The sequence below is a fragment of the Rattus norvegicus genome, chromosome 12 (genome assembly GCF_036323735.1).
Source record: "Rattus norvegicus strain BN/NHsdMcwi chromosome 12, GRCr8, whole genome shotgun sequence".
NCBI lineage: Eukaryota > Metazoa > Chordata > Mammalia > Rodentia > Muridae > Rattus > Rattus norvegicus.
This window is the reverse complement of record NC_086030.1, coordinates 44278041-44300453: the sequence shown is the minus strand read 5'-3', so window position 1 is coordinate 44300453 and position 22413 is coordinate 44278041. Positions and strand designations below refer to the sequence as shown.

The following is a 22413-nucleotide window of genomic DNA, read 5'->3' as shown; positions in this document are numbered from 1 at the left end:
GTTTGTTCCTGCTGTGCATGTGTGTGCCAAGATGGCTGCAGCCACCTGTCCACCATGATTTCCTGTATCTCCTTGAATTGTAAACGGAAACCAACCCACTTTCCTTTAGGTCACTTCTGGCCAGGGACTCAGACAGCAAGCAAGAGAAGCCAGTAACGCAGCCTCCGGCAACTGGGGGCCAGTGCAGCTCAGCACTGGAAATAGAGACCTTTAAAATCACCACTCTTGAGGGCTGGAGAGATGGCTCAGCAGTTAAGAGCACTGACTGCTCTTCCAGAGGTCCTGAGTTCAATTCCCAGCAACCACTGGGTGGCTCACAACCATTTGTAACAGGATCTGATGCCCTCTTCTGGTGTGTCTGAGGACAGATACACACAAAATAAATAATTCTTTAAAAAAACAAAAAAAAACAAAAAACCACTTGGGGCTGGAGAGGTGACTCATCAGTTAAGAGAACTTGCTGTCCCCACAAAGACTGGAGTGTACTTCTTTCTCGGCACCCACATCAGGGCAACCATCTGTAATTCCAGCTCCAGGGACTTTGACGTCCTCTTCTGGCCTCTGCAAGCAATCACACACGTGCACATGTACATGCACATGCACACACACAGACACAAGATACACACACAGACTTAAGACACACCACACACACACAGACACACACACACCGAGAGACACAAGCCACAGACACAGACACACATGCAGACAGACACAAGACACGAGACACAGACACACAAATAATTTAAAGCAAGTCTTTTCAAATCATAAAGACTATTTTTACCTCGCAGGTCACACAACACATGTTGCAGTCAGGGATTGTCGTGCTGGCTAAAGGTTGTCCTCCTGGGCTCAGATGCAAAGCCTAGTCCTAGCTAACTGGGACTCCCTGCCTCGTGCCTCGGTGTCCTCATCTGAGAAATGGGATGTGGATAGCCAGCTGCTGCTGAGCGAGTGTCTATGGCCCCTAGAGGTCTCACATCAAAATTTAACTCCCTTGGTTAGATCAGGCGTGTCACTTAACAAGGGGGTGACGTTAAACGGTGGGGACTGGGCTGGGAATGCAGCTTGGTGGTGGGAGGGTAGAGTATGCACAGGACTGAATTTGATCACTAGGACTGGCAGTATAAGAGGGGGCAGAGAGAGGAGGGAGGCAAAGAAGGAAAGAAAGGAAGGAGAGAGAAAGAGGGGAAAGGAAGAAGGAAGGAAGAAGGAAGGAAGATGGGGCGAGACTTCTGAAAGTCAATTGAGTCAAAGACTACACCCTTGTAGACTAGATCAACATTTTTATAAAAACAAGCCAGGAAAACTGCCTCCTGTTTCTGCCATGCTAGAACACATAGGTAGAACCTGCATAGCCATCCCTTCCCAGACACCAGATCGGCCAGCACCCCAGTCACAGACCTCCAGGATCTGCATGATAGGTTTCCATTGAGCAAACTAACCAGCCAACGGTATTTCAGAATATCCATGGCCATCTCTGTGACCAAATGCCCAATAAGAGGCAACTTAAGGCAAGAAAGGTTTTCCTGGGCTTACAGTTCACAGGGTGCAGCAGTCACGACAGGAAAGTTATGGCCACAGTCACACAGGGCAGCCGCAGTCAGGAAGCAGATGGTGAACAGGAAGACGAACTGGACTCTTAACACTTGATGGTCCACCCCTAATAACTCACTTCCTCCAGCTAGGCTTCACCTTCTAAAGATCCCACAACCTCCCAAAACAGTATTAGCCATTGAAAACAAAGTGTCCAAACGCGTGAGCTTTTGGGGGACAGTTTACAACCATTAAAAGCCCATCTGATTCAAAGCCAGAAGTGCATTGCCCCACTGTTGGTACTGAATACCCTCAGGTCAGTTCTCTTCCTCCCAGGCCCTCCTCCAGGCCCACCAGAAATCTGGAACCCAGACTCAAGCCCCTATCTGTTCTCTCTTGCAACAGGGGCTCCAGGAATATGAGGAGTGGAAGTGGGGCAAGAACCCCACAATGGTGGAGGTGCTGGAGGAGTTCCCGTCCATCCAGATGCCGGCTACACTTCTCCTCACTCAGCTGTCGCTGCTGCAGCCTCGCTACTACTCCATCAGCTCCTCTCCAGACATGTACCCCGACGAGGTGCACCTCACCGTGGCCATCGTCTCCTACCACACCCGAGGTGCGCGTTTGGAGAAACTCTAACTAGGAGACCCTTACAAGTGTATTCTCCCCTGAGGTGTCTGGAGGTCTCTCTCTAAACTGCCTGTGGATCAGATCCCAAATCTGGCAGGATGCCCCTAGCCAAGCCTGGGGAATAGGGCAAAGATAGACAGCAGGCTGAGTCACCCCCATGGCTGAGCTAACCCTGAGTGCAGTTAATAGGCAAGGTGTGCGTTTGGGAGCCCGAGTCCTGCTCTGATTCTCTTGGTCGTCTCAGACCTCAAGCGCCACCTACAACAGGCCTCCTCCACCCTGTCCGGCCTGCTGCACAGTGCTCACAGAGGTCTCTCACAGGCCTGGCTGGAGCTAATAACACCACCCACCCTGCAATCTGTTCCTTGTGACTGAGGAACTGAGCAGTGCCTAGAGGCTCTGAGACCCATGTGGACAAGCTCTTCAGAGTACCTTGACCAGGTCCTCAAGCGGACAGCGTCCAAGTGTTCACATCCAGACCAATCCCAACCTAACCTCACACTGGTTGTGTTAGCTTTCACAGGCAGGGATCCAGAGCTGGGACTCCGAGGCACAACACTTGGCCTTGAGCTGGGAGAGACTTCACAGGGGGTGAGGGTGGGGCTGGGGAGTGAGACGGTGACTGACAACAGGACGGGCCGTTTGTCCTCCTATTAGACGGAGAAGGACCGGTCCACCACGGGGTGTGCTCCTCCTGGCTCAACAGAATACAGGCTGACGATGTAGTCCCCTGCTTCGTGAGAGGGTGAGTGGCTGGTGAGGAGAGGTGCTTGGCCGTCTCCCACCAATGCATCGATGCCATGCATTGGAGTGTATGAGGGACCAGCCTGAAGGACTCTGCATAGATGTCAGGGGAAGCAAGGGTCACACCAATGTCCTGCATCAATCTGCATTGCTAGGGAGACAGGATCAAGGGGCACACAGCCAGCTGACGATCCCAGCAATACATACTTGTACCCCAGACCATGGAATGATGGTCCCATCCTTCATGGGCTGCCCAGACCAGCGGGCATTCTATCCTTGAAGACATAACAACCCAAAACGTCTTCAGACGTCGTCAGATGCCCTCAAGGTGGTAAGAAGGTGGAAGGCACACCAGATTGACTTTTTTTCATTTTTTTATTAATCAGCATGTGTGTGGTATGTGAGTGTAGTCACAGATGTGGAGGTCACAGTTCTCCCCTTCCGCCTTTACAGAGATTCTGGGGATCGAACCAGGATCATCCAGCTTGCACGGCAGGTGTCCACCTGCTAAGCTGTCCCCTGGGTTGTGTTTGTGCTTCTGCCTTTCACCCCAGTTTCTCAGAGATGGGGATGTACTAAACACCTCTTTCAAGAGGAGATTTACCCCATTTTAAGGATGGTTCTGAGCTGGGACCCTCACCCCATACACAGTGGAAGCCCTGCTCCAACACTGACTTGGCCTACTGCTCTTTTCTCCTGTTGACGGTGGAATGTTGGTGGTCTGGTCCACCTAGAGCCCACATCAGTCTCCTGGAGCTGGTTTTCAAACCAGAGGCCTGAGCCCAGCCCGACCACATAGCCCAGGAACCTACATGTTAGCATCCCCAGGAAGCTCGTGTAGGCACTGGTGTCTGCAACCCCCTGATTAAAGACCAGTTCTCAAGAGTGGAGTAGAAAGTTGAAATCAGGGGGTAGGGTGATGGCTCAGTGAGTCAAGTACCTGCTGTGCAAATGTGAGGATCTGAGTTCAAATTCCCACACCCACTTAAAAGCCAGGCAGGGTGACACAGGCCTGTAACCCCAGGGTGTATCCCCAGTGTTTGGTTGGGGAGACAGGGATGGATGGACCCACAGAGCTTAGTGGTGGCTAGCCAAGGTAAATCAATGAAGCTCCTGGTTCAGTGTAAAACCCTGGCTCAAAAAGAAAGTGGAAAAATGATAGAAAGGCATTCAATGTTGACCTCTGACCTCCACATGCACACATACACAAACATACATACATCATACATACATCATACATATAATACTTACATATGGATAATATGTGTGTGTATATATGAATGAACATTTTTAAGTTAAAATTCAACCCAGGGTGATTTTACTCCCTCTGTACCATGGGGACATTTATTGACACTCAAAGACATCTTGGATTGTCATGACTGTGGAGTTACCCCTGATATCAAGCTGGTAGGAGCTCACGGTAGCACCTGAACTCCCGCAGTGCACACAATAGCCCCTCAAACAAGGGCCCCCATCCCCAGAGGCAGAACACATAGGAAGTCCAGGTTTGCTCAAGCTCGTTGTCTGTGGGGCTCAGCCCAATGGCAAGCAGTGGGGAATGGAGAAAGAGCCAAACCCCAGCAACCCTTACATTTTAAATCCCTCCAGTCGGTGAATTCTTACCCTAAAAGAGGGCCCATGAGTCTCTAAGATGGCTGCCTGGTCTGCCATGGGTTCCATCGTGGGGGTTGGAAACAGCACGAGGCAAAACTTCTGGTTTTTTTTTTGTCCAGTGCCCCTAGCTTCCACCTGCCTCGAAACCCCCAGGTGCCTTGCATCCTGGTTGGCCCAGGCACTGGCATCGCACCCTTCCGAAGCTTCTGGCAACAGCGACAATTTGACATCCAACACAAAGGTATAAACGACCTGACCTGACCCCTGACCCAGGAAAGAGGGAGGGCCCTTGCTCCACCTCACTGCCTGGGAAGGGGAGGGGAGAGAGGGGGAGGGGGAGGGAGAGGCTCCCACACAGTGTGGCTAGAAGTGCCATAAACAGCCCACTCAGACCTGCTACACAGCCTGTCCCAGGGGCCTGAAATTTCATCCTCAGAGGACATCTCTTTGACTTAAGAGTTGGTCCTAAAAGCCCAATATTCCACCAAGGATAGGCATGCGTCCTTATCAAATGGATCCGTGGTGTGTGCTCGTGACTGCCTCGTGAACTGTCCCAAGAATTAGGGCTTGCTGTGTGAGATGAAGTTCAGGTTTGGGAAAAAGAGAGGAGCGATCCCCAGTTGTAGACTCATCGAGAAAACAAGGAGTCCAACAGGACAAGAGAGAAGGCCAGCATGAACACAAATTTAAACCTAGACCAGGTGTGCTAGCACACATCTTTAACTATAAGACCCAGAGGCAGATGGACCGGCTTCAGGCCAGCCTGGTCTACATAGTTCTGGGCCAGCGAGAATTAGTTTAGGTAGGTAGGTAGGTAGGTAGGTAGGTAGGTAGGTAGGTAGGTAGGTAGGTAGTTGGGTAGATGAGTGACAGATAAGTGATGAATGGATGGATGGATGGATGGATGGATGGATGGATGGATGGATGGATGGATGAATGGATGGATGGACAGACGGACGGGCAGGTGAGCAGGTGGGTATGGATGATAGATATTAGATACATAGATGAGTGAGTGAGAGAGAGAGAGAGAGAGAGAGAGAGAGAGAGAGAGAGAGAGAGAGAGCGCTCTGTGTCCCACACCAAGCTGCGTTTCTGACAGAACAGTGACCCCAAGAGGTGGTTGTGGGTATTACACACCAAATCTGATTCCCCCAGCAACCTCAAACAACTAAAATGGAGGTTCAAAGGAAGATGTTTAGGGACTTCTAGAGAATGCTATTCATACCCAGGGGAACCCTGGGAGCCCAATTTTCCTTGCATCCTGAAGAAGCTTGTGCTTCCATTTGCAAATGGGGAAACTGAAGTTCTGCGAGGGAGCTGGCGTGCTCAGGGCCACACAGAGCTGGGACTCACTCAGACGCAGCCCTGACGACTCCAGTCTGGGATCTTGGCATTTTCCAATAGCAGGCTGGGCTGCTAAGGAGTCAGGGCCGGGTGGGCATAGGAATGGAGTGAGACCAGGCAAGGAATTTCTACAGAATGCCCCCTATTCTGCACAGACTGTGCTTGCCTGTGTGTGTGGATGCAAATGTATGGGTGCACCTGTGTGTTTAACCCCCTGCCCCATTCATGTGAGCTTTCCTAGACAAGACATGCCCTGAGGTCCCAGCGCCCCAACTCCTGTAGCTCAACTGCCCATTTGGGCATCAGAGCCATCTGTGTTATGTGTCTTCCCGGTCCCCAGGAATGAATCCGTGCCCCATGGTTCTGGTCTTTGGGTGTCGACAATCCAAGATAGATCATATCTACAGAGAGGAGACCCTGCAGGCCAAGAACAAGGGCGTCTTCAGAGAGCTGTACACTGCCTATTCCCGGGAACCGGACAGGCCAAAGGTAACCAGGCCCACACCCGGACGCCCTCAAGTGTGCAAGCATGAGTATGCTTCTGCATGTCACTTTACACACATGCACGAGTGTGCACACGCAAACACACGGTGGCCAGTTTTTATTGTCCACCTGAAACCATCTAGAATCGCCCAGGAAGAGAGACTCGAGGGGGACTGCCTGCAATAGGATTTGGGGTTCATCAAGGTGGGAAGGCTTAGTCTGAATGTACGCAGCACCATTTCATGGCTGTGACCCTGGACTGAATGAAAGGCAGGAGAGCAGTGAGCATCATGTATCCATTCCTCTCTGCCCTTGACTGTGGACCTGACTAACTGCTTCACATTCCAGCCACTGTGGCGGCCCCACGGTATGGTAGACCTGAACTAAAAACTCAACCCTGTCTCCCCCAGTTGCCTTATTGGGGTGTTTCAACATGACAGAATGGAAATTGAGACACCCCACTTCTGAGTGTGTTGCCCCCTATCCCCAAATCTGCTCTGTCCTCAGAAAGCCTAGGGGGGGCTGGGTCCCTTGGAAATATTTAACAGCTACATGATGTGATCTTGCTATGTAGCACAGGCTGGCACAGAACTCCCTCTTTAACTCAACACAGTCTAGAATTTGTAATCTTTTTGCCTCTATCTCCCAAACACTGGGATTATAGGTATATACTTCAACACAGTATGCACTATGTTGTGTATGTCTCCAACAATTAAAAAATAAATACTTTTAAATGGAGCCTAGCTGAGCATGATAGCCCACAGCTATGAGCCCCATACTTGAGAGGCTAAGGCAGAAAAATTGATGAGTTCAAGGCCAGCCTGAGCCACACAGTAACACTAGTTTCAAAAAAAAAAAAAAAAAAAAAAAGAAAGTTAAAATTTAAAGAGAAGCTCAAAATATATTTATTTTTACAGTCCACAAGAGAGAACACCAATCAGAAGAAACATGAGCTATAGAACTGGTGCTCTACTGAGCTTGTTGGGGGCACTTTGGAGATCCCAGGGACCAGGCTAGGACCAATGGCACGGGAGAAGAGCAATCAGGGGATGTGGAAAGATGCTGTTTGGCACCTGGGGGCGGGGGTGGGGTGGGGGCGGGGCGGGGGTGGGGCGGGGCGGGGCGGGGTGGAGTGGAGAATGGCGGTCATCAGCAGAATTTACCAGCTGAATGGCAGCCTCACATAGGAGGAGTTTCTGGCCCATTAAACAAACCTGCAGTGGCCCACCTCTGTGCTCAGCTCACAAGCTTCTAGCCCGCCCCTGACTTCCATCCGTGCTGTGATTGCCAACTTACAGAGGAGGTGGGAGGGGGCGTGGAGGCTGGCAGCCCATACCTGGCTTTCTGCCCTAAGTTTCTTTGACCCAATAGTGACCACCACCTCTCGGGGACAGGAGAAGGCAGCTAAGGCCCTTGCGTTTCAGTTACTCATGGCGGGGGGAAAAAGTACTTGAAGAAAGCTGCTTAAATAAGGAAGGGTTTCATTGCGACCCACAGTTAGAGAATGCAGTCTGCAGTATGCCATGGCCAGGAGGGCGTGGCAGCAGGGTCATGACCAGATGGCCACATTAGCAGCCGCAGTCTGCGAGCAGAGAGAGACGAATGCTGGTACCCAGGTTGATTTCTTCTTTTATCCAGTCAAGAACCCCAGCCCATGGAATAATGCCAGCCATTTTTTCAAACCGGGTTTACCCACCACCCTCATTTACTCAGTCTAGAGACTCCCTCACAGACACGACCCAAGGTTTGTCCCCTAGACACCTCTAGGTTTATCAAGTTGACAGTCAAGATGAACCATGCGTTCTGGGGTGCTCCCAACGTAGGTTATCTAAAGAGCACCCCCCCAAATCCTCTCCCAGCTCCCCAGAGGACCCTCAGCAGCCAAGCTCCGGCTGCCCAAGACTGGAATCAGCTCATTCGCACATGGTGGTTTGGTCCCATTTCACTCTTTCTAGTCCCTTGCCTCATTGCTGAGGTTAGCTCACAAAATAGCTCCCTACCCACAAGCCCCTGCACCACGGGCGGCTTCCTGGTGGGCGGGGCACAGAAGCCTCTCACAGTGGCAGTAGCTCACGGTCCTCCTCTTCTGCAGAAATATGTACAGGACGTGCTGCAGGAACAGCTGGCTGAGTCTGTGTACCGCGCCCTGAAGGAGCAAGGAGGCCACATTTATGTCTGTGGGGACGTTACCATGGCCGCCGATGTCCTCAAAGCCATCCAGCGCATAATGACCCAGCAGGGGAAACTCTCAGAGGAGGACGCTGGTGTATTCATCAGCAGGCTGAGGGTGAGTGACAGCAGCCAGCATCCAGAAGTTTCCTCCCTTCCAACCTCTACCAGCAATTCAGGGAGCTCCATCTGACCTTACAACTGGGGTTGTACCTAGCCATGACACAAAGAGAGATAGACAGCCTGGCACGCAGGTACACACAGCCAATAGAGTTAGAGGCTCTAATATATAGAGGCCGGCCTATGGGGAGTTTTACAGATGCAATCCTAACTCATCGCTTCCTGAATCCCAAGTCAGGCTGCTTCTCAGCCCCATGCAATTGATTGCCTATGGTTAGCATTTCAGGGAAAAAGCTCGCCCACCAGGTTCTGGTGCACGTCTTTAATCACAGCTCTCCGGAGGCAGGGGCAGAGGCAGGTGGATCGCTGTGAGTTCGAGGCCAGCCTGGTCCACAGAGTGGGTTTCAGGACAACAGGATAAAACAGTTTGTTTGTGGCAAAACCAAACAAACAAAAGACTCATCCAAAGAGGGCAGATGGATCTGAACTGATAGCCACCATGATTGCTCTCTAGACCCTGCGCCTGACAAGCTGGGTGTGGCTGCCCTGAAGGAAAGGCCTTTTCTTTTTTTTTTTTTTTTTTTTTTTCAGAGCTGGGGACTGAACCCAGGGCCTTGTGCTTGCTAGGCAAGCGCTCTACCACTGAGCTAAATCCCCAACCCCAGAAAGGCCTTTTCTTACTGTGTTCCAAGGCTAGCTTAGCAGCCATGACAGTTTCCCCAACAGAGTCCCAACTATGTGACCAGTCACCTCCCCCAATAGAAACTGAATCCCAGAGGTAGAATACCATGGTGCTTTCTTAAATGAACAACAATCAATTTTCAGCGGGGGTAAGGGCGTGAATATGTCATGGTATACATGTGGAGGTCAGAGGACACCTTACAGAGTGTTCTGCTCTGTTGTGTAGGTTCTAGGGATCCAACTCGTGTCATCAGGCTTGGTGGCAAGCGCCTTTACCAGCTGAGCCATCTCAGTGGCCCCCATCAGTAGCCAAACATTTTTCTAGAAGCTCTTCTATAAACCTGATTCTAAAGCCCAGTGAGGGAAAAGAGATTTCTGCTAGAAGTTGGGCAGGGGCTGTAGAGAGGGCTCCGCAGGAAAGGTGCTTGTGGTGCAAGCATGAAGACTAGAGTTCAAATCCCCAGGAAGTTACATAAATGCAGATGGACATGACAGCCTGCCTGTGCTCCCAGCACATTTGGAAAGCAGAGATGGGGACGCCCAGAGCAAGCTGGCTTGGGAGACTAGCTCTAGGCTCAGGTGAGAGACCTTGCTTCAGTACATAAAATGATGAGATCAGGGGCTGGGGATTTAGCTCAGTGGTAGAGCACTTACCTAGGAAGTGCAAGGCCCTGGGTTCGGTCCCCAGCTCCGAAAAAAAGAACCAAAAAAAAAAAAAAAATGATGAGATCAAACCCATTCACAGGGGGAAGGAAAAAGACGTGTCAGGTAGGAGGGATGACACAGTCCCCTAGGAATACTTGAATAGCTTCCTAGGAAGAGAATAGGGCAGAGAAATCTCCCCCCACTGGAAATGAACCACTCTCCAGATGTTGTCCTTGCTGCAGGAGCCGGGTACTAGAACTGACTATGCCAGGGACCCTACTGGCCAAGCCAAGCTCCTGGCCACTGCCCTCATCAGGAGTATGATGAATCTCGCCTCCCAACCACCAAAATGTCACCATCAAATAATATTCTTCTTAACTGACCAACCCACCCCTCACTTCTGCCAAGGGGACTCCCGTCACTTCTGAACCTGCCCCCACCCTCCATGCTGGAGACAAAACCCAGGGTTTTGTGTATGCGGAGGAAGCCACCTTCCTGTTCCTCTCCATCTGCTGGTACCAACCAGCTGAAGCGTTTCAGACTTAGTTCAGGCTGGCTGGTGTAAGAGTCCAACCATCACTGAGGGAAAACTCAGACCCAGTATGCAAAAACACAACAGAAACAACCAGCACGCGAGGGTCAACCATTTTTCAAAAAGGCGACCCCAGACATAAAGCACACCGGCCTCCTTAACAGGGAACCAGTGGAACTCTCTAGAAGTCCTAGAAGATTAGGTAATCTCTACTGTGATAGACAGGGGCCAAAGGGTGACATTAGTGTAACTTAGATTGGCTACTGTGTTAGTTCTTCTACATTTAGAGAGTGGGTTGGGTAATCTAAAATTCGATGGGTGGATGCTGAGAGGTCACAGGGGCTGGCTTTCGTCAGCTGGTCAGTAATCTGCATTTCTGTGTCATGGATGTCTAACTACAGGACGAGATAGGGCTGCCCAGCGCAGATGACCCATCCTGGGATGAGATATTTTCCCATTCCTGTGGCTATCCCCAGGCTGTTCTTTGGGAGGGGGTTTTGTGACCTTGTTCTGGATTTTATGATCCGTTCCCAGATCTGGTGTCTTATGGCCTAGTTTCTGGGACTGATTGACTGTCTGTTCCTGGAGCTGGTGCCTATGGCTTTCTTTTCAAAGTCAGGCCTGGTCCTTAAATGGAGATAAACGAAGTTGGTGTCATCCTTTCACTGGGATCGGAACTATCAGGGGTGAGTTAGAAAGGAAAGACAGACTTAGAGCTTCCTCCAGGCCTCCTCCCTCCTTCTATGCTCCGAATCCTCAAGGCAGCCGACCTTTTTCTAAACATTCACCCCATAGATTCTTTGCTACCCAACCTAGAAGGCACAAAATGGCAGAGCACTGCTAACCCCAGCCTTAGAGACCCGAGGGACCCTAGGGCCTTCAGCTCAGCCTTTGTCATGTCTAGGTGGATCTCTCCTGTGTATCGATCGCTCTGTCTGTCCCTCTCCAAGCCCTTACCTGCCATTTGACTCCCCCCTCCCCGGCCTGGCTGTTTCTCTTCATAGGATGACAACCGGTACCACGAGGACATCTTTGGAGTCACCCTCAGAACGTATGAAGTGACCAACCGCCTTAGATCTGAGTCCATCGCCTTCATCGAAGAGAGCAAAAAAGACGCAGATGAGTAGGTCATGTCTAGGCTGGGGGAGGGGTCTGGGGATGGGGGTGAGGGAGGGGTGGGGGAGGGAGTCCCCAGACCAGAATTCATGGTTGTGATCCTGCCGCTACCTGGGCAGAAGGTTGTCCATTTGAGGCCACCTGGAGCTGCACATGGAGACCTCTCAATTAAAAAAAAAAGGGGGGGTGCACATTCCTAGGTGACGCCAGTCCTGCTGAGTCTGGCATTCAGAAGGTGGTTAGCAAGCCCTCTGGGGACTCCAAGGATCCAGAGCAAGGCAATTCCTGCCCTGGATACCTGTCTAGGGTGCCCCCTTGTGGAATGATGGTTTCCCCCAATAACCAGTAGCTCATGATGCTCCCCCCACACCTAACCCCCCTCCGAAGTCATTGGGGACACTCTCCTGGATGCAGTTAAAACAGATAGTATCTTGACAATTCCACTCAGCCTTTAGGAATTGCTGGAAGCAGCCTGAGGCAGTGGTGTGGAGTCTCATTCTTTAAACCTTCTCCTCTGGGATGCAGCAAGATAAACAGTGTGTTGATGCCTGCCCCCATCCTCATCCCCTGCCCTCTCTCTGCCCTCTGCCTTCCCCTTTCCCCTTCAAGCAGGTGGGACCTGGCTCTCTTTCCCAGTCAGAGTGGCTGTCTCTCCTTCAGACAGCTCAGCTGTCTCCATACTCAGTCCATTCAGTTTACATTATTGCTGCGTGTGTATCTGTGTGTGTGTGTGTGTGTGTGTGTGTGTGTGTGTGTGTGTGTGTGTGTGTGTGTGTGTGTGTGCCTGCGCCTGCAGGTGCCTGGAGAGTCTGGGTTAATTGTAAACTGCCCCACATAGGAGTTAGCAACGGAACTCAGGTTCTCTGGGAGAGCAGCAAGGACCTTTGAACTCTTGAGACATCTCTCCCGCCCTCAAGGCTGCTGGTCTGTTTATGATTTGCTTTTCGAGGCAGAGTCTGTACATCCCCGGCTGGTCTGAACTTGCTTTCCTTCCGCTTCTGTCTCCCCAGCATTAGGATTACAGACGCACCCCACTGTCACACCCTGATCACCCCAAAGAAAGCCAAGGAGCCTGGTTTTCTTGCCACTAACACCTTCTCTCCATCCAACAGGGTTTTCAGCTCCTAACTGGATCCTCCTGCCCCCGTGCGTGCGATGTGGGGCGGCTGCCCCAAGTGCCCAAGTGAGGGCGGCCGCAGGTTGACTAAATTCGGACACACACGGCTGAACCGAGTGGCCCTGCTCTGCCTCTTGTCCTGTTGCTGTGTCCTGGTCCTTCTTCCTGCTCTGGGCTCTCTCAACCCCACCCCTGGGTTTTCTCCTTGACTCTTGGGCTACGATGCATCACCCTTGTACCCTGCAGTGGCTCTCACAAAACCGCATCCTCCCCACCCCCACCCGATTGCTGCCAAGGGCAGGTTGCGGTGCATGGCTGTTGCTCCTGTTGCTGGGGTCTGAAGGTGGCTGGCGCTGGGCCTCAGGTCACCCTGAACCAGTCCCTTGGCCACTTAAGCCCCCTTCCACCCTCTTTTTATGATGGTGTGTTTGTGTGTGTGTGTGTGTGTGTGTGTGAGAGAGAGAGAGAGAGAGAGAGAGAGAGGAGTGTCCTAGATCATTCTCTGTCCTTTTGCCTGCACATGCGTGCTGACCTGACCTGTGGTTCCACTGCCTTCTCAGAGGATGTTCAGTGCCACGAAACGTGTTCCTAGATACTGTTAATCCCTCCCACGTCCACCATGACAGGCCTGTGTCAGCCTCCCGGAAGCACATCAGGCCCCCTTACTAAGCACAGAAGAGACAGGCGCACGTGGAGAGGGAGGTGTCCCTATGGAGGAGCCAACCACAGAATCCAAGGTGTTCAGAGTCTGACCCTCTCGGCAGAGGTCTGTCTGGGAAATCCACCAGACAGTGGATTGGCCAAGCTCCTCTCCATTCTCACCAACCCCAGCTGGGGCCAACAGGATGTTGAGCTGTCTTTCCCAGGCAACCCTAGCTCTGGGCCCAGCAGCCATACTGTACCAGGAAGCATGCTGGGAGTAAGGTCTTTGCCACCAAGGGTACTTGGGTTACCCTTCCAAGTTCATCTTCATTAATCGAGTGGATAGGCCTTTCTCAGTGCTTTGGAGCCTTGACGGATGTCAGGGAGGAATAGGGTATCTGCTTTTCATGCCTCCTGCTAGACAGTGGTTCCCTTCCCCCAAAACAAGCAGCATAGGCAACAGAATTCTAGCCGTGGCCCGTTGGCTCTCGGAGGTAAGCATCTTCTGAGGCTGTGCAGTGGTTCCTTATTACTATAAGTAAAAGTTACATCAGATGGTACTGACAGTCAAGAAACCCCCAGAGTCCCCAGGCTCAAGAGATTAGCTCTGGGGTCCCATGTTCTGTGTCCCCGTTTGGTTGTGTGAGGCAGAAAGAAAAAACCCAAACAAACCGTGCTGGGGCCTGCTTTCCTAATGTTAAAAATGAAGGCTGTCAAATAGAAAATTCTTTACAGTTGTGGGGCCCGAAACCCTAAGGGCTCCAACCCCACCCCCTTTTTTCTCTGTCTTCTTTCTTTTCCTTCCTTCCCTTTCCTTTCTTTTTCCCCCAGAGTCTCCTGTTTCTCAGGCTGACTTTGAACTCATGACCTCTAATTCCTAACCCTACCACATCCAGTTTGTGATCTTGCCAGAGGCTCAAAGCCGGAACCTCCTGCGTGCTAGGCCAGCACTCTACCAGCCAAGCTACATCCCCAGCCTTCAGTCCCCACCCCCAAGATCAGAGACAGGTCTCCCGTGGCACTGGACAACCCTGCCAGGTCCCATCACTAGCATGGGAACTTGGTCCTAGTTAAAATCTCACACCTGCCCTACCTTAGTACCACTGTTTCCTACTTGGTCTTCCATCTCTGTGGAGACTTAGCCCTCAGTACCCCCAGAGCCACCTTCTGTACCCCAAAGGTAAGGCAGTAACTTCCTACTGACCTCAAACACAGACCCCCAAACACAGTCCCAGGGACGTTCTCCTCAACCTTTCAAGCCTCTGGGGACGCTTAAAACGTAGTTTATTCCCCTGATCTGAACCGCTAGGCCCAACCTCCGTTGAAGAGCCCTCTCTCTCTGCAAGCCAAGATGCATGCACACACCTCTGAATAAGGAACGCTACTCTGTGACAGGCTCCACCCCCACCCCCACCCCCACCCCCGGATATCCCCGTGCTGCCAGTAGCGAGTGGACAGATGGAAGCCCCGTGTCATTTGCCAGAGTCCAAAGACACCAGTTACATAACCAGGTTCAAGAGGGACTTCTGTTCATCAGTGCTAGGGATGGGACCCAGGACCTCACACATTCCTGGCTGAACTATTCCCCCAACCCCACCCCCACCCGCAAAGAGAATATTTTTAAAAGACATCTGAACTCTTGACACAGGCAGCTTCCTTGGCTCCTGGCTAGGAGGCTGGGGGTCAGTCGGGTACTTCGCTCCTTTTTCAAAATGCCTTAAGCAGCTTATCCAAAGGCTAAGCAAAGGTGGGCGTCTGGGGTGGGTCAATACTGCCCTCTGCTGGTGGTTTTTAGTTCAAGCCCAGCAACAAGCCCAAAAGTACGGCTTAGACTAGGAGAACCGAGTGGGTAAACTTGTTTGTTTACATTGTCGCAGTAGCTCCAACTGTTTCACAAGAGTAGGTTTGCCCATTTACACTCTCTGCTGTTCCTGTGGCTGTGGTCCCCAAGGAGCTCAGCCCACGGGAGGTGGCAGGGCTTCCCTGCACGTCCTCGAAGAAAGCAGTGCCTTTCTTTGGGAGGCGGGGGGGGGGGGGGGGGGGGCTGGTATTTAGGTCCCACTATGATGCAAGCAGACCTGACCCACATTCTATTGCTGCCCCGTTTATGCAGAAGGTGATTCCGGATTGTACCTGAGCAAGAGAATGTCCCGGGACAGTACCAACCCAAGCTCTGATAAGCCTCCACCTTCCCTTTCCTTTACACCTGCCGCTTCCCAGCAGCAAGATAACTAGCCTGAGGGAGGGGAGAGGCAGGCAGAGTCATGGATTCTTAGGCTAAATCAGCAAGACCTGGTACCCGTCCGTGGTAGAGTGAAGACAGACAGAGTAGAGAGATCCCGGCCTCTGGGTGAAGAAGGAAGTTGAATCGGGCCTCAGTACAAAGGGAGAAAGCTAAGTTGGCCCAAAAAACACAGGACCAAGGGTGCCGGTTTCCCTGATGAAGCCCCCTGCTTCAGGATGCAAGGGTGAAGATTTTGTTCTAGCCCTAGGCAAAATGGAAAGTTTCTGACCCTGATGTCTGAACACCCCCCATCCCTGCAGGGTGTCTCTGTCTGTCTGTTTCTCTCTCTCTCTCTCTCTCTCTCTCTCTCTCTCTCTCTCTCTCTCTGTGGGTTTGTGTGTCTGTCTGTCTGTCTTCTCTTTCTCTCTCCCTCACCCCCCTCTGTCACCTGTCACTCTGTCTTCTCTCTCTCCTTCTCCCTCCTCTCTCTCTGTCTCTGTCTCTCTTTCCCCCCACCCCCCTCTCTCTCTCTCATGCACACACCTACACAGCCACACAGAGCCTGTTCACTGGAAGCTGTGGGCTTCCAGGTTAAGTTCAGCCAAGGGACCCAATGCAGACAGCCTTCAGGGACAGGGTCCAGCCTTGAGAGTTCCAGGAGGCCAGGCTAGCGCACTCACACGCTCGCTCTCTCTTGTGCTCTCTCTTGCGCTCTCTCTCTCTCTCTCTGTCTCTGTCTCTCTCTCTCCCTCTCTCTCTCTCTCTCTCTCTCTCTCTCTCTCTCTCTCTCTCTCTCTCGTCAGGCACCACCTAGAGGGAAAGGCACCCAAGAGGAGAAGTTGACCATGCTATGTCTCAAGCATGGAGACCCAGGGACCCCAGAGAATCTGTTTTCTATTACAAGTCTGACATCTTAATCCCCAGTGCCAAAATGCTCCAGAATCTAAAGCGTTTTGAGTGCCAACAGGCTACCACAACTAAAAACTTCAGTTCCTCTACAAAAGTATTTAAAAGAATACGTAGACTGGACGTGAAGCTCAAGGATAGAGCTCACCTAGCATGCCAAGTCCTGGACCCCATCCCAGCATGGCAAACAAATTGCCTCAGGCTGTCTGTGTGAAACATGAATGCATCTCATGTTTAGAGGCAGCTCCCACCTGCCAAACATCTCGTCAAGAATATGCAAATATTACAAAATCAAAAATAATTCCCAAATCCGAAACACTTCTTGTCAAATGAGCTTCAAAGTACAGTCAACCTATCAGAGACAAGGGTGATGCCGGGGGTGAGAGTGCCTCAGCCGTGTTTATGAATTTGTTTGGTTCAGACATATCTGCGTGGTTCTGGATAACTGGGCATCTCTGACCCAAGTCAGTCAGTCCTTTTCTAATGAGGTGTCCCTGGAAGGTAGAAGTGGGGTTGACTTTAGGAACTGATCACCTCTGTCTCCTAGACAAGTCAGAACGGGAACTGACCTCTAGGAGATTGTAGTCAGGAGCCCGCTAACCTTGGCCGCCATGTTGTTCAGAGCTGAAGAAGTCTTTGTATTACAGGGTATTGCAGGACGCTGATTGAACAGTATCTGTACCCTTCCCCTACTAGATGTCACTAGCAACCTCCTGCCATGTGTGACAGCCACAATGGTCACCAGAAAGTAGTGTTCCCTGGGAAGGCAGGCGGGACCTTCAACCATTGGACCAAGAAATCCTTGCTTTTGGGTCTCAGGGGCTATAGAACTGTCTGCCTGATGCTGTGGGCCGTCCGCTTACAGATCTGGAGGAGGTCAGCAGAACCTGCCTCGGTTCAATGGTTGCTTACCTGCTCCCAACCGAGATCCGAAAGCTTTGCGGAGGGTCCCAATCCAGAGGGTGGGCTACGTGTTTTTAAGATAGATATTCCAAGGCACCATCTCTCGTGCTGGGTCTAAGGTTATCCCCATCCCCCGTCTGTGCCCTGAGCTCCGTCTCCCCACTTGTGTTGTCCTTGTGACTGTACGACCAACCGACCCACTTCAGACTCAGCAGTTGTCTGCTGAAGTCCCAAGACATTAGGGTCAGGTTACACCCAGAGGTGTTCACTGTGGGGTTACAGGGAGGCTGGAGAGAATGGGCAGAGCTTGGGTTCCATCACAACACCTATAAGCTGTCAGAAACCCGATGCCCCACCCACCCACCTCCAGCATCTCTAAGCTGCTAATCTCTGCCACGTGTCCCGTGTGCTCCAGCACCGCCACCAACCGCCTGCCATGCCCGCCTTCCGTGAGGTTGTCCAGGCTGTGTTCTCGCATGCTTCTCTCTTCTATATAACCCTCTTCCTCTCATTCTATGGGATCCAACACAAAGTCTACTCATGCTTGTTTGCATTATGGTTAAACTATTAAAAAGAAAATGCAGACTGACTCCGCCGGCTGGCGTCTTTTGTTCCACTGTGTGTTGGACTGTCACACATCCCGCTACCACAGCCACGGGCTGGGTATCCAGGAAGATCACATTGAGACCAGAGGCAGCAGGTACAGGTGTAGTGTTGGAAAAATGAAGATTCTCAGGTCCTGATTTGGGACCAGGAGACTAGTCCCTGATTTTTATCTTTCAGTCCCTTGTGGGCCACTGTATTCTTTAGCTAAATGATCACTAGGGCACTCCTGGATGCTGGCAGGATGGAGGGAGGGACTAAGTCTCCAGTCCCCATATATAGCCATCCTCCTCCACAACATCCCATGGGATGGGATGGAACAGGAAGGATTAGAACAGGAAGGGATGGGACAGGGAGGGAAGGGATGGGATGGGGTGGAATGAGATGGCATTGAGTGGGTCTTAATAGGAAAGCAAATAGGTCTGATTTCTGGCTCTACCAATTTCCCCAGCTTATTTCCCTCTGGGTGTGAGCAGCCTCTCCCTGAAGCACTGATTTTTCTCTGGCCTCTCAGGGGGATGGGCTGTATAAAGAGCCAATTCCTGAAATTTCCCCCAGCGGCCCAGTAGCGTTGGCTCTGGATCAGGCCTCCACATCTGCGTGTTTAGCCAGCTTCCCACCTAACACCTAGGTCCAGCCTGAGAGTTGGCCAGGGACAACTGAACAGGATATGTCTCCCAACTGGAGAGCTCCTGTTGCCTAGCAACCAGGTGACCATTTTAAGTTTACACCAAAACAGAACCTTCACAAGCACAAATCAAGGAAGAAAAGGGTGGCAAAGATATATGATATGTGAGGGTGTGGATGTGTGTTGGGGGCGGGGGGTGAGAACATGTTAAGTCACCGGAGATCAGAAGAGCAGCGGTTTTCAACATGTGGGTCATGACCCCTTTGGGGTCAAACAACAACTCTCACAGGGGTCATCTAAAACTACTGGAAAACAAAGATATTTATGTTACTATTCGTAACAGTAGCAACATTACAGCTATGAAGTAGCAATGAAAATAATTTTATGGTATGGAGTCAGCACAGCATGAGGAACTGTGTTAAAGGGTTGCAGCCTTATGAAGGTTGAGAACTGCTGCTCTCTACAGTACGGGCTTCCCCCGGGGGTGGAGGGTGGGGGGTGGGGGTGGAGTGACTGGATGGGTAGAGGTACTTGCCACAAGACTGTTGACCAGAGTTCAGTCCCTGGAACCCACCTGAGGGAGAGAGCTGATGGCACACAGTTGTCCTCTGACCCCCACATGTGTATCATGTCACAGACACACACATGGGCTTCCCATTCATGGAGTAAAAATATGCTTGTATACAGGTGTGATGGCACACACCGGTAATCTCAGCAACTTGGGTGGTGGAGGCAGGAGGATCAGATTTTAAAGGTCATCCCCCACTACCCTCAAAGTTTAAAGCAAGCCCGAGATACATGAGAACCTGTCTCAAAAAAACAAGATAAATAGGGCAATGTAGCACAAACCTTTAATCCCAGCACTTGGGAGGCAGAGGCAGCTGTATATCTGAGTTCAAGGCCAGCCTGGTCCAGGACAGCCAGGGACACACAGAGAAGAGAGGGAGGGGAGAGAGGAGAGAGAGAAGAGAGAGAAGAGAGAGAGGAGAGAGAGGGGAGAGAGGAGAGAGGAGAAAGAGAGAGAGAGGAGAGAAGAGAGGGGGAGAGAGGAGAGAGAGGAGAGAGGGGGGAGAGAGGAGAGAGAGGAGAGAGAGGGGGAGAGAGGAGAGAGTAAGAGGAGAGAGAGGGGAGAGAGCAGAGAGAGGAGAGAGTGAGGAGAGAGGAGAGAGAGGGGGGAGAGAGGGGAGAGGAGAGAGTGAGAGGAGAGAGAGAGAGAGGGAAGAGAGAGGAGAGAGAGGGGAGAGAGAGAGAGCAGAGAGAGGAGTGAGGAGAGAGGAGAGAGGGGAGAGGAGAGAGTGAGAGGAGAGAGAGAGAGGGAAGAGAGAGGAGAGAGAGAGAGAGAGAGGAGAGTGAGGAGAGGGAGAGAGGAGAGGGGAGAGAAGAGAGGAAAGAGAGGAGAGAGGAGAGAGAGAGGGGGGAGAGAGGGGAGAGGAGAGAGTGAGAGGAGAGAGAGAGGGAAGAGAGAGGAGAGAGAGAGAGAGCAGAGAGAGGAGAGAGTGAGGAGAGAGGAGAGAGAGAGGGGAGAGGAGAGAGTGAGAGGAGAGAGAGAGAGGGAAGAGAGAGGAGAGAGAGAGAGGAGAGTGAGGAGAGGGAGAGAGGAGAGGGGAGAGAAGAGAGGAGAGAGAGGAGAGAGGAGAGAGAGAGGGGGGAGAGGGGGAGAGGAGAGAGTGAGAGGAGAGAGAGGAGAGAGAGAGCAGAGAGAGGAGAGAGTGAGGAGAGAGAGAGGGGAGAGGAGAGAGTGAGAGGAGAGAGAGAGAGGGAAGAGAGAGGAGGGAGAGAGAGAGAGAGGAGAGAGAGGAGAGAGTGAGAAGAGAGAAAGGGGGAGGGGAGAGGGGGGAGGGAGAGAGAGTTTTCCCCCACTTCACTTCGCCCTTTGCAAAGTCACGGAAAGGATAAAGCCAAGGAACAGGGGTGGGAAGCTGGTGCCATGGTTAAGAGCATTTACTATGTTTGCAACCTTGAGGGTATGAATTCACATCCTGGCAGTCATGAAACAAGCCAAGGGTGCCCTGTAAAGCCAGTGCTGCAGGGGCAGAGACAGGAGGATGGGGGCTTGCTGGCACCAACTTACCCGGAAAAACATGAGTTCCAGGTTCAGGAGAGACAGTGCGAGACATTTCTTCAAAGGAATTATGTATATGTATATAATATATATTATCTATACAATAGTCATTGGAACACACAGGCACATGCAAACACATGCACAAATGTGCATATGCCCCCGACACACACACACACACACACACACACACACACACACACCATATTTATAATCAAGTTGAACAGTATAGAATCCAACCTGTGACTTGAGACTCGCTGTCTCAGCCCACCCTTAACTTGCTGTGTGCAAGATTTGAAGACTTCCCGGGGGGATTTCCCGAGGTTATCCTCGCCCCCTTCCCCTCTTCACCCCCCCCCCACAAGATTATCACCAGATAAGACGGCTATCAGCTGGGAAGAAAGCCTCAGAGATGAATCGGCCATTGCTAAAGTGTGTGTTAACCGCGGGTGACTGAATCTGGCTTCCAAAGTTCTGAAGAGACACTTCCTGCAGTTTCAGCAGCGAATTCCGGTACATGCCGGATGGAGGAGAGAAGCCTCCCTGTGCCTGTAAACCCAATGGCAGCATGTTCCCCAAAATGTATGCACTGCACCAGGTTTCCCTTTCTGGAACGATCTTTCGGCCAAAGGCATCCAGTGCCACTGAGAACCAGAGAGGGCGCGCCAACCACTCGGCTCAACGCGCACAGTGCACACGCTTGGGTGCCAGCACCTTGAACCCCCCTTTTTCCTACCAAACTCCACCAAAACCTTCTCTGCTGGGTTGATCCTCCCTGAGGGCTTTACGAACAACACTTCCCCCAACCCCCACTCCACTCCCCTGCCCCCACACTCACCCCTGCGCGCGGAGCGTCCCCTGGCCTCCATCTGCCATCTTTGTCGGGCCCACTTTCTACTATTAAATATTAGTTCCGGGGGCTGGAGAGATGGCTCAGCGGTTAAGAGCACCCGACTACTCTTCCAGAAGTCCTGAGTTCAATTCCCAGCAACCACATGGTGGCTCACAACCATCTGTAATGGGATCTGATGCCTTCTTCTGGTGTATCTGAGACAGCTACAGTGTACTTATATATAATAAATGAATAATTCTTTAAAAAAAATATTAGTTCCAGGCTGGAGAGATGGCTCAGTGGTTAAGAACACTGACTGCTCTTCCAGAGGTCCTGAGTTCAAGTTCCAGCAACTATGTGGTGGCTCACAACCATCTGTAATGAGATCTGATGCCCTCTTCTGGTGTGTCTGGAGACAGCTACAGTGTACTTATTTATAATAAATAAATAAATAAATAAATCTTAAAAAAAGTAGTTCCATTACACTTCACTATAGAATCAACCTAAGGAAGGAAAGGTTGGTTCGGCTTGTAGTTGGGGAGTACTGTCTATCATGGCAGCAGGAGGCAGCTGGTGACATTGGAACCAGAGAGTGGCTCTAAGCATGCTGCCTTGTTTTTATTCAGGAAGGGATCCTAGTCCACAGGATGGTGCTCCCCACATTTAGGGTGGGTCTTTATGTCTCAAAAAAACAAAACAAAAAACAAAACCATAATCTAGTTAAGCCCTCCCATATGTTTCCAGAGGTGTGTTTCCATGGTGACCTGAAACCCCATCAGATGGAGTACTGAGATTAACCCTTCACTCCTTCACTTCTAGAGTCGGTACCCATTATCCTTCCTGTCAGTCCCGGTCTCTTGGCCGTATGTTCTCTATGCATATATTAAC

The 22413-nt window shown here is 51.4% G+C and overlaps 1 protein-coding gene and 1 long non-coding RNA gene across 7 annotated transcripts in view; one reads left to right on the top strand and one right to left on the bottom strand.

Moving 5' to 3' along the window:
• Nos1 (nitric oxide synthase 1) overlaps window positions 1–22413 on the top strand; it is a 180361-nt gene that overhangs the window by 155918 nt on the left and 2030 nt on the right. For 3 of the 6 annotated variants that reach the window (XM_039089060.2, XM_039089059.2, XM_063271041.1), the window contains 6 exons: window positions 1939–2149; window positions 2821–2908; window positions 4641–4762; window positions 6206–6354; window positions 8441–8635; window positions 11500–11618. In XM_039089060.2, the coding sequence (XP_038944988.1) occupies window positions 1939–2149; window positions 2821–2908; window positions 4641–4762; window positions 6206–6354; window positions 8441–8635; window positions 11500–11618 (884 nt within the window). Of the gene's footprint in view, window positions 1–1938; window positions 2150–2820; window positions 2909–4640; window positions 4763–6205; window positions 6355–8440; window positions 8636–11499; window positions 11619–12723; window positions 17993–22413 lie in introns of those variants that run through there. The other 3 variants (XM_063271042.1, XM_063271043.1, NM_052799.2) reach the window with 2 other exon arrangements.
• LOC120095990 (uncharacterized) lies at window positions 8101–11585 on the bottom strand. The gene is made up of 2 exons (XR_005492030.2): window positions 11453–11585; window positions 8101–8494 (listed from the first exon to the last, which is right to left on the bottom strand). It is a non-coding gene; the product is annotated as an uncharacterized LOC120095990 (long non-coding RNA).